We start from the raw sequence: 11,177 nt of genomic DNA, 5'->3' as shown, positions 1-11,177 counted from the left end.
GATGCCTATTCTGCGGCTCGTCTCGGCAGTATTCGCTGATTTCAGCACTGCAATTGCGATGTCTGGTAAGTACCTCATCAGACCATTCGCGCTCAACTGGTAGACCATACTCGTGATTATCCTCTATGACACGACTCCACGTTAAAACAGGATTGCTAAAGTCGAGCAGTGGTTCAAGCCGCCCTTGAAAGTCCCCGAAGCGGACTACACGTGGTGTACCTGATTAGGTGACACCTTTCTACACGTGCTTATGCATGACGCTGGGAGCGAGCACTACAAGAAGGCATGAGCATGTTACTCGGCGCGGAATGGGCGACTGACCCACAGAGCGCCTAGGAGTATCTGAAAGAAGCCCGCAACCTGGATGAAGGAAATGTGGAAACTCTTTATGCGATGCTGCAGCACTATGCTGCCAGTAAAAAGGAGGACGAGGCACGGTCAACCTATGGGTAGTGGTCGACTAGCTTCAAAATATATGATGTGTAAAAGTATCGGTTACGTCACGGACAGACAGCCAGAACTGGAGCTGTTATCTATGGCTATGCTTTGTAGCGGGTCAAGATGATAATAGCTTTACTAGGACTATTTCCGACAATCCATTTGATCCACCATGAAATAGAAGGCTGTTGGCTTTAGCACTACCGATGGGGGCCAAGAAGAAATAGGGATTGACAGATTAAGAGCCCTTTCTTGATCTTGGCGATCACGTAAATGAACGAGACCTCGGCCCTCAAATAGCCGGGTCCGTATTTGCAGGCTGATGGCTTCTTAGCTGGGTGTATATACTCTTAAGTTCTCATATCAGTAGATTCAGCACTGATTAAAACCCCGGTCACTCATGCGGAGAACTTCTCCTTGTCCTCAAAGAAGGCCCAATTAGCGTCAAAGTACGTCTTATCCCGATACGTCAGTACCGCCACCGCGTCGTAGTCGAAGTCCGTCTGATTGCTCATTAAAACAACCACAGAAAAGTCGGATACCCTATCTCGTTTCAAGTATTGTTGTACATGAGTCAGAGAGAAGAGGTCTCCGGTTAAGTTCTTTATAATGGGGATATGGACGTTCTTGTACTGGTCGAGTATTGGTCTGGGGTGAGATTCTCTGTCCGACAGCCAAACATAAACAATTGGAAGCTGTATTTGGTGAGAGGGGGCCCCGGGGCAAGCTTCATATTGAAGAGCGATGCACAGAGGTACTATGGTTGGAAAAGGATGGTTATCGTGAGTGAGAGGAAGGCCGTTGTGTCGAGAAATAAATACTACTTTGCTTCTGCTGGATGGGATCGTCGCGATTAAACCGCCTGGGGCAGGGCTTAGGCTTGGCAGGACGCTTTAAATGTGTCTTGTCTCCCTTCTGGCTCTTCGAATTTAGACTCAGCAGCTATTTGTTCACCGAGCAACTTTCAGACGGCATAGCGAGCCAGAATTCCTCCGGCAGTGGGTCGTAATCATAGGCTTCTGGTTAACTGAAGAGAGCAATGCCCAGCAAGGAGCGATGGAACTACATGAGAAGGTCACATTATCTATCTACCGACAATGGGTGAATTTCACCAACAACCTTCTACTTGCTCTGAGCCTCACACCACCGAGACTTTAGAAGGTAAAGCAACTCTCTAGTACACACAAGTACATGTTGGATTTTAGAAACCAGCAAGATCCATGATACATCATAGAATTTGCACCAGCGCACACACTCTCCTCTATCTAACACTTGTGCCAGCGAACAATAGTACTCCACTTGTCATTATGGGAATCTTGACCCGAAAAGGTCTGGCCACCAATCAGACAAGTATTTAAAATAAGTTGCGCCCCGTCCGCAATATTGTTGAAGCTGGGTAGCACCTTGGTGAAAGTGTTCTTTGATTCCCGTCAATATGCATCACACCAGGATAGAAAGAAAGTAGATATCTTTAAGACACTTACATCATTACACCACCAAATAGCCGAAGACCAAGAGCAGCTGACCTGGCCGCAGCTACCGGGGCCGGGCCCTCTTTGGGGCTTGCCAGGAACACCCCTCAAGTACTGGATTCCCTTTTCAATGTGAACCCGTCTAGCCTTCGGATAACCTCCGCATTTAACGTTGCCGCGCTTCGTCAGGTGCGAGGAAGTGTCTTCTTCCTCCACAGGCTGTTCAACTTCATCGGCGGGGATGGCAAACTCGGCGTCGTAGTTGGGGTTGATGTCGCGCAGCTGAGAGAGGACTTGCTCGACTGTGCCGTTCAGGACGACGGTTGAGCCGCCGGGCGTTGTCTCGACTTCCCAAGAGAATTCCTCAATGGTATATCCCTCGAGTGGAGATTCGTCGGGTTGGGCCTGGTAATTGGTTAGAAGCCACTGGGGGAGGATGATAGATATGATGGAGAGAATATGAAACGAACCCGAGCCAGAAGGCCGGCGGCCAAGAACCAGACGTAATTGAAGACTTTCATTATCGCGAGTCTAGATAGTTCAGAAGATTGAGAGGATTGGGCATGAGAATCGACATTTTCTAGAAAGTCGCACAGCTTTATAGCTTTCTGTGCAGCACACCGAATGTTCAGTTATATTACTATGGAGGCCTAACTGTACACCAACCAATTAGTCGGCTCAAAATCGGCCAAACCAAACAACCCAGACGATGAAGAGTTAGAAAGAAAGGCCCAGTTACCGGACTAGGTGAGACATATCCAGAATTCCGACCTTGATATAAATGGGTCTCTCTCAGCTACTAAAGATCGTCGGACAAGCCTCCAAGTCAGACATGGTTGCTTATTCGCCGTGGGCTAAGTCTGTGGAAACTGCCAAGGGGGCCATTTTTCATCGTTACATAATTAATTATTGTTGTTCGCAATAATGGCGCACTCGTCCGGCGGAGTCCAGCTAATGTCGTTATTGTTTTTGATAGTATTCCCTGAAAAAGTTCCTGTGTCAGCTTTTAGCGAGATTGATGGGTCGCAGAACGCAGATATTGCCTGCTCAGTGGGATCTTGGTACGGTAGACCCACTATGTCTCCATCCTTCGGTCAAGACTTTGTCTTACTGCTCTGGGGGCCGATTCTGAATCCGCGTGCCGAGGGATGTTGCGCTAGAAGCTCGACGCAGGAAGAAAAGACTGCATAAACCCAGCCTGACTTGAAGTGATTGGGAGTTTGCCCGGTACATATGATAGCAAATCTTCAATTGGATGTGTTGGTATATCGATAGGACCGATTATATGCGCCTGCCCCCGTTTGATACTAAACACCCATTCATCCACTCCGATATTCCCCACCCTGGAACCATCGACGTTGAACGAAGACTGGCAGCTTGAAGAAATATGTCCCTGAGATTGCACAGATGCACTATACTCTATAGGGGAAATGCATGGTACGAAGGCCACCCCCTAAGAGCTGAAGTGGCCACAAGCTATGTTCAAACAACCACAATTTCCTTCAAGTCACAGTCTCGACAACCGTATATAGCAGCACGTAACTCAACCATAGGACATTTCCGAGACCTTCACATACTACTCTATGGTAGCTGTGTTGACTTAATCATCGTAGTTCCCTGCGATACCTCCAACACCTCCAACACCTCTCTTTCATACTTTATGTTAATGCGTAAAATAATTAAGAAATCTATACAATCTGCCGCCAATAATACTCCTCAACCAACCGCGAATGCTCCCTCTCCAGCACCATCGGATCTAAATCCTCAAACGCCATACTCCAGATCGCCTGCGCCTCAGCCTTCGCAGTCTTCCTCGCCGAGTCAAGACCTGCTCCACAATCAGCCAAACCAGACGCCCAACAAATGGAAATCCAGAAACCGAAAAGAGGGACGTACCAATATGCTGCGCCATAATCGGATACAACGCCCACCTCCCCCATTCCATTTCAACAGCCATCCGATTCAACAACAAATCCACCTGCCCACTGCCCCTGCTCCGCAAAAAATCCACAATATCCGCTACTCTCTCCGTCGGAAACACCATTGCCTGCGAACAACACCCAAAGGGCTCCTCAAACACCCCAGGTGCAGGGGGCAAAACCGACGCCTTGCCCGCCTGGAAAAACAGCACCACCATCGCCGGATTCAGCACGAGCATCACTACCCCCAGCGTGCCCCAATCGACCCATGACCGGGCAATCCTACTCTGGCGCCGGGCCACATACCCCACTAGCGCAATGGAAATAGCGATGGCGAGAATCATCCAGTGCTCATTGTTTCCGCCGATGGCTCGGTTCGCCCATCCCGTTGAGCGTTCTTGGTTGAAGAGACGCATGAAAAGCCATGAATTGGCTTTTGAGGGGGGGATTTGGGAGAGGCCGAGCAGGGTGCGGATGAACCAGGTGTTTGCGAGGAGGATGTCGTCTTCAAAAACGGCAATGTAGGGGGCGCCGGTGGTGTGACAGAGTTGCAAGGCCTGGATGTAGTCGATGATCCCCTTTTCGGCGTAGTTGGATGTTGATTGGAGGTGGGAGAGGTGGGATAGTTCGACTCTGCTGGCATTGTAGGTGGTGAACGTGTCGGCAATCGTGCGGAGCCAGGTGGTATTCCAGTTTGGGTGGCTGAATGGGTTTGGTTCGGCGATGAGGATGGCCACGTGGAGGTCTTGCCGTTCTTGGGAGGTCAGGGTTGCGAGGGCGCTCGCTATGGAAGTCTTTTGGGTTTTGCTTTGGTGGTGAGCTTTTAATTTCCGGTTTCTAGGGTTGGATGGTCAGGACCAACGGACTTCTAGATAGTTACTTGTTTGGCGGCGGACGGAGCTAAAGGCTAGGCAGAGTGTGGGATGAGGGCCGGATTTGATGGGTGGTTCTGACGTTGGTGTTGTCTTTTGGAGCCGGATGAAGGCGTCTACTTCGCTGCGGCGATGCTGGGAATATCGCTGTTCAAAGGCGTGGACTTCATCATAGAAGATGCTCCCAGGGTCGCGGTAGAAGTGTGTCTTGCCATACCAAATCGTCCAGGATATAAAGGCGAGGCATAGAATTAATTTCAAGAGTAGACGAGGCATTGCAGTGGACTGTACGATGGCTGCGACGAGAAAACTTTGTCCTAGATTTTATCTACATCTGCCCCGTTTGGACCCATTAGAGAGACATTGTCCATGATCGGATTTTACCAGGCCGAATCTCCACCTACTGCACAGCCCGACATGGTGCGGTGGATCTTAGCAAGGGTCTGAATCTCAAAATGGAAGGTGTAGAGAGTAACATGAATCGTTGTACAGTATTACAGTGGAAGGATGCCCTAGTTGTAACAAGAGGTGGGTATATCCGACTTTACCAACCAGGATATCGAAGTAGTCAAGCGGGCTAGCCAGGATTATCCTCACGTTCGTTGATCTTGTTCTCACACTACCTTCTTGGTGAAGAGATTAAGTAGGGTCAACATTAGTGTCCGCCTTGATATCTCGATTAAGGGAATATACATCATATCTTTCAACGACATCAGGTTAACATAATGCAGAGTGTTATGGTCAAGTTCTCCACATGTTTCAGTGCCAAGGAATCAGAGTGACATCGCTCTCTTGTCCAGGTTTGTGGGCAATTATTGGGCCCCACAGACCATGACAAAAGATACGAGTTGTGAAGGACGGAATTAGAGAGGATCAACATTACTGGGCTGCTTTGTCGTGTGAAGAGCGGGGGCTATGATAAAGGAAGCTCTTGTGTGGTGTTTGACAGAGAAGGCTGACCCCCTACTTCTAGTCCCGAGCCGTATAGGGGGGCATACGACGGTTGGACTTCGTATAGCCGTCTCTTATTCAGCAGCCCCACCCGCCTTCGGTGTGTTGGTCTGCCACACCCCAACGATAATTCCTATGTCAACGATAAATTTGAAGCTATTCAGATTCCTATACAACATCGCCTTGAGTATCTATCCAAAAAGGTAATCTAGGATCTTCCTTATCTATCTGGCTAGTCTCTGTACTAGGCAGACCCTCTATATCTCTCTGTTGTGGTGGTTTATTCTGTTCTAAAGTTCCTGTTTTTCTGATCTGTTTAAGATCCTGTAGTCTTTCTACCTCTGTACAATTAGTAATATAGTGTTTTGTATTATATATAGTCAGTGGTCTATTATACCGGATCCTTCTCTGTGATTTCTGTCTATTTTGAGGCTTTTGATATCGGAGATATTGTTATAGATTATTCTTAAGCTAAGCGACTAATTCAGTGGTTTCTAGCGAGCTCTGGAACACACGGTTAAGATATTGTACAAAGCTTTGATTAAGCTCTGGACTATTTTTAATAAAGCTCTGGGCTTTACTAATACTTTGACGAAGATTTTGTATTGTAGATAGTGGCGATAAGCTTAATAGTAGTGGTGATGATATTGTAAATATCTGAAGCTCTGGAACTAATTCTAAAGCCTTATTTAAAGATTCAAGAATTGGCTCTGAATTTAAGGGATATATATTTTATTTTTTGAAGGTATATCGGATTGTATATTATTTAAAAGTCTTTGTATAAATAGAATAAATCTGTTTTAAGAAATTATTTTTATTGTTTATCTCAGTGTCTCTTGAAACAAGCTTATTATTTTGCTTATAATAGAAGTGTTTGTAGGCTTGAAAAGATTATCTATTGAGAGACTATATAAGGTATATTATATAAGAAGGAAAACAGTAAGATATAATATAATACTGTTCATAAAACTGAAGAAATTTATAGGTAAGATAGGACTTGTGACTATTAAAAAGTAGTAATTGAATCTCTTTTTTAGAGATACAGTACTTTGTATAACAGTAGAAGTACTGAATTCAGTTAAAATTAATTTTGTCTGAAATATAGTCTTTAGAAGACAGAGCTATTTAATATTTATAAGAAATATCTGTATTGTACTATCTTTCTAGATAATATATATTTTTAAATATAAAGTATAGAGAAAGAACAAAACTGTCAGCTATAATATACTCTATTATAGAGATCAGTTCCCCTATTTCTTTAGATAGATTTTCTCTTGTGGCTTGTACAGGTATAGTAATTATAATTTTTTAAGACTTTCTCTGTCTCAGTTAGAAGCCGGTTTTATTAAAATTATATATATTTTTAGGAGAAATTTACTTGATAATAGACTCCAGGCAGTTGTACCAGTATTGAAAAATATCTATTTTCTCTGTATTAAGGTAATTCTTGTTTTTTGGTTTCTGTTGAATAAGCTGAAACTTGCTCGGGAGATATTTAATAAAGCGATATACTCAGTTTTTATTAACTGTACAAGATAGTCTGTTAATTGTATTCTGTTGTAGTATCTGGTTGGTACTCTGTTTAATTATTCCGGCTGTAGGAGGACAATATAGATTATTAAGCTGACAAATCTAATAAATTAGTGTCTTTTCTTGTATATTATCAAGGGTCTTGGTTAAGATAGGATATATACTTCGAGTCACTCGGTCTTGAATTTATGCTCGGAGTTGTTGATAAGGAATGTTAAATTGATATGCCAACGCAGTGATATTAGGCTTTTTTTGATCTTGAGCAATTTTACAAGTCTGTACGATATATATCTCAATATCAGAATAAGAATCAGGTATTGTAGTGGTAGATAAAAGGTCTAAATAGCTTCAAATTTATCGTTGACATGGGAATTATTGTTGGGGTGTGGCAGACCAACACGCCGAAGGCGGGTGGGGCTGCTGAATAAGAGACGGCTACCCCGGAACATTCCCATTTCCGGGCCAATCGGGACTAGATCGGCCTTGTTGTTCGAATGTTTTCAATCATTTCTCGATCTAGCTAATATATATTTCTAGATTAATACTCTCTATACAATATTAATCAATCGATTTACATAGGGTGAGATGTGGGGGGCACCAAGATAAGTTTGGTGTCAGATGACGGAGTTATCATTAAGCTAGCTCCGGCCCAGAGCACGCGGAGGGGAATATCAATATCCTCCGACATAAACACCATGGTCTGTGTCTCTGGGCCGCATTTCTTAACCTGCCATCAACTCCACTCTTCCGGTGAGAAGTCGCCCCTCCAATTATGCCGTTCTCCCTTCCTTATTATCGAGATTCTCGTCAATTACCAGGACCTCTTCCTGATCGGAATGAGATCGAACGGGCAACAAGAACCCTCCCCAGGAGATCAGACTATGGTGGGCGCCTGGTTGTAATCAGAGACAAATATGTTGTGAAGTATGGCCCACTTGTGACTGAAAATGAGGGATACGCTCTACTTTTTGTTGAACAACAGCTCAACATCCCAGCGCCACGACTCTATGCCATGTACCGCGACCGGGACAGCCTGTATATCGTCATGGAGTACGTCCCCGGCATTTCTCTAGGGATGGTGTGGGCTTCGCTCACTGAGGCAAATAAACATTCGATTGTTGGAAAATTGCGATGCGTCTTCGACCAAATGAGAGCGCTGCCATCGCCCGGATTTTACGGCAGTGTCAACCGAGGACCCGTTCCCCATAGATATTTCTTTTCTCGTGAAAGAGACACCGCCGTTACCGGCCCCTTTCGGACAGAAGAAGAATTCGGAAAAGCCATCGCACTTCGCTCAAAAGCTATGTGGAGCGAATCAAATAGTCACAGCTTTCTCTCTGACTATCTTGCTCGTCACCTTCCATCAGCACTTCGCAATCATCCGCCTACATTCACACACGGAGATCTCTACAGAGAGAATGTCCTCGTCAAAAAGGTCGTCAATTCTCTCGCAAATGAAGAAGAGTATACAGTAGTTGCTCTTGTGGACTGGGAAACGGCTGGATGGTATCCTTCGTACTGGGAATACGCTCATATCTTCCCTTTATTGCAGTGGATTGACGACTGGCCGGCATATATTGAGAAGATTCTCGATCCCTTGCCGCTCGAGGGCGCCATGATGCGGATCGTCTTTAGTGATCTAGAGTTCTAACGTAAGATAATACCATGTACCCTGGTATATTTTACTCAACCCCAAATCTTCACTGACGATTAGTCTGCGCCATAGCCCGCAAAGGGTAAGCTTTACCTACCCATGCTCCAACACCAGCCGCATAGCTTAGACCGTACACTAGTCAATTCTATCTCGAGACGCGCCGGTTAACCGAGAAATAACTATCACTCGAACAATAAATGGTAACCAGAAGGTTGTTGTCGGCAAACTACGGACCATGAAAGGCGCCGCGTTTAACTCCCATGCGAGTAAACACGTCGCGACTTGCCTCAAAGATACGCGGCGTGAGCTGCTCGAGAAGATCAACCAACGGGCTGACGGCCCAATCACTCGCGAGCATATATACTAGACGTAGAATGACCGCTACGAGACTCGCGATCTCACACTGACCGCAACAAGACGCAACGAAAGTCTAGGAAGCACTCAAGATGGTTTTCAGGAGAGGTGGGTCTTTTGGTGAAGTCAAGAAGGGACGAGCAATGTCTGTGGTCAGAGGTGGTGAAGATGTTTTTAGTCCGCTATCCGGGGAGAATCCCTGGTTCGATCAAAGTATACTGGAGCACCGTCATCAGAAAAGATGACAAAAGATGACACTAAAGAAACCTTTCTAGGTGATTCGGCCTCGCCAGGAACATTCTGTAACCATTAAATATGGTTCCGATGCAACCATGGGCGACCTCAAGCCAAACGAGACATCTTCAGGGCTCGCTACAGTATCCGTTTTTGCTCCCTTATTTGCGCCAGTGTCAAGTTCCGGTTGTATGTTCGTATTTCATGATATTTAGCTGTGGCATAATTGGACTACTCCGAGCTTTCGATGGATTTTCGCAAGGAGAGTGATGTGCGTAGTTAAATGATGCCTTCTGGCCTTTCGGCCTCCTGCAGTTTCGATTTATATGAAGTTGCCTCCCCCAATCCATTGACTGATCAAGCTCTACCCACCAAACGTTCCAGAGTAGAAACCTGATTTTCTTATTGCCTCGTCTCTATTTTAAAGCAGCTTCTTCTCGGTCAGCCCTATTATTCAGCCTTCCGCAAAAGATCTTTGGTTTGTTGTACTCCTTCACTTTCCAACTCGGGATACAAATGGAGCACATGATGCAACTGGGATCTTGCAGCTCTGAAGTTGTCTACTGTCCATGGACAGTGCATCTTGACAAATCTCTCATGGATGTCTTTATAGTGGAAGGCTGATTGGAAAAACAGTCTCTTCCTAGAGTTTTTCAGCAGCGTCGACACAGTAAGAGGCAAGTGGTGTGAGATCTCCCTCTTCCATATTGAACTCTCAAGGTAAAGACGGTCCATAGCGAAGCTTTCGCCCTCTAATACACCATCATTATTCCATCCAGGGACATCGGCTATGAACCAGGGGTGGTGGATAATTGCTGGCAGCGGTGCTACAGACATCCAATCCCAGTCAATGACCCTGCAATAGAGTCCATATATTAGCAATGGTATCATGTAGAAGATATAAAAATGATGTATTGTGCTTACCCTGTCAGGTGGAATTCGTCAGTCGTCATGATATTATGCGCGTTCAGATCCCCATGGGTAAAGCCGATACCGGTGTATTTATCAAACTCGGCAGCATAATCTGGGATCATGGACCGCATGGTAAGATAGTCAATAACATTGCCCCACCTGGCAGTACCTCTGAGAGTTCGCCGAAGTCCTCGGTCCAGGCTTTTGATGAGCCAATGCGAGTACAGACAACTTTTCTCTCGAGCAAAGTCAGGAGGAGCAGGAATAGTCCATAGTTGCATAAGAAATTCTGCAAGATCATCCAAAAGCCTTTGGAGTCTATTTAAAGGAATTTGGGAGTTCCAGATTGCTAGTGGCTTGTCACTTATCCATTCCGAATATAGCACAGGCTGCTCGGCTTCAACGAAGAGGACTGGCGCTTTTATCTCTGGGCTTTTTTTTTTTTTTGATGTGTTGGAATTGTTTGACAGCTCACAATTCGTTTTTCCAATTTTTGGGATCGTTGCTGACTCGGGCAGCCCATAGTACGGAGTCATCAAAAATAACTTTTGAAGACGCGGTGTGAGCATGGGATACCTAGGCGAAGGCGACTAGCTTTAAGGAGCACATCATTTGAGGCTGCCATATTGAAACTCCACGAAATAGAGGTGAATCTTGTCCTCAGCGGTGCGGAATGACAGGGCGAAGATGGAAGGTGGATGGATAGTGGGGATGGATAGTGGACATCGGCGGCACTAGTGTTGCTTGTAGGCCTAGGAATGGTCCGGTCCTTGATCTTTTTTTTAAAAGTCTAGAACTGTATTATAGTCCCCCGAGATTATCTTAACAGTTCTCTACAGAA

At 45.5% G+C, this 11,177-nt stretch overlaps 4 protein-coding genes across 4 annotated transcripts; 1 reads left to right on the top strand and 3 right to left on the bottom strand.

The window, feature by feature from the left end:
- Positions 1 to 1,703: 1,703 nt before the first annotated feature.
- Positions 1,704 to 2,431, bottom strand: BDV38DRAFT_274760 (uncharacterized protein; the record flags this gene model as incomplete). The annotated part of the gene is made up of 3 exons (XM_032057896.1): positions 1,704 to 1,856; positions 1,923 to 2,315; positions 2,381 to 2,431. The coding sequence occupies 3 exons, from the start codon at positions 2,429 to 2,431 to the stop codon at positions 1,704 to 1,706; spliced, it is 597 nt and encodes a 198-aa protein (XP_031908903.1).
- A 1,167-nt stretch (positions 2,432 to 3,598) lies between these two features.
- BDV38DRAFT_274759 (uncharacterized protein) lies at positions 3,599 to 4,977 on the bottom strand (the record flags this gene model as incomplete). Its single annotated transcript, XM_032057895.1, has 3 exons — positions 3,599 to 3,738; positions 3,807 to 4,623; positions 4,696 to 4,977. The coding sequence occupies 3 exons, from the start codon at positions 4,975 to 4,977 to the stop codon at positions 3,599 to 3,601; spliced, it is 1,239 nt and encodes a 412-aa protein (XP_031908902.1).
- Positions 4,978 to 7,954: 2,977 nt separating this feature from the next.
- On the top strand, positions 7,955 to 8,833 carry BDV38DRAFT_296547 (aminoglycoside phosphotransferase family protein; the record flags this gene model as incomplete). The annotated part of the gene is made up of 1 exon (XM_032062951.1): positions 7,955 to 8,833. One exon carries the CDS (start codon positions 7,955 to 7,957, stop codon positions 8,831 to 8,833), a length of 879 nt encoding a protein of 292 aa, XP_031908901.1.
- A 1,041-nt stretch (positions 8,834 to 9,874) lies between these two features.
- On the bottom strand, positions 9,875 to 10,467 carry BDV38DRAFT_287312 (uncharacterized protein; the record flags this gene model as incomplete). Its single annotated transcript, XM_032060830.1, has 2 exons — positions 9,875 to 10,280; positions 10,349 to 10,467. The coding sequence occupies 2 exons, from the start codon at positions 10,465 to 10,467 to the stop codon at positions 9,875 to 9,877; spliced, it is 525 nt and encodes a 174-aa protein (XP_031908900.1).
- Between the last annotated feature and the right edge of the window lie 710 nt (positions 10,468 to 11,177).

Source organism: Aspergillus pseudotamarii (genome assembly GCF_009193445.1).
Source record: "Aspergillus pseudotamarii strain CBS 117625 unplaced genomic scaffold BDV38scaffold_75, whole genome shotgun sequence".
Classification (NCBI taxonomy): Eukaryota; Fungi; Ascomycota; class Eurotiomycetes; order Eurotiales; family Aspergillaceae; genus Aspergillus; species Aspergillus pseudotamarii.
Note: the sequence above shows the minus strand (reverse complement) of the source record. Positions and strands in the feature narration are given on the sequence as shown.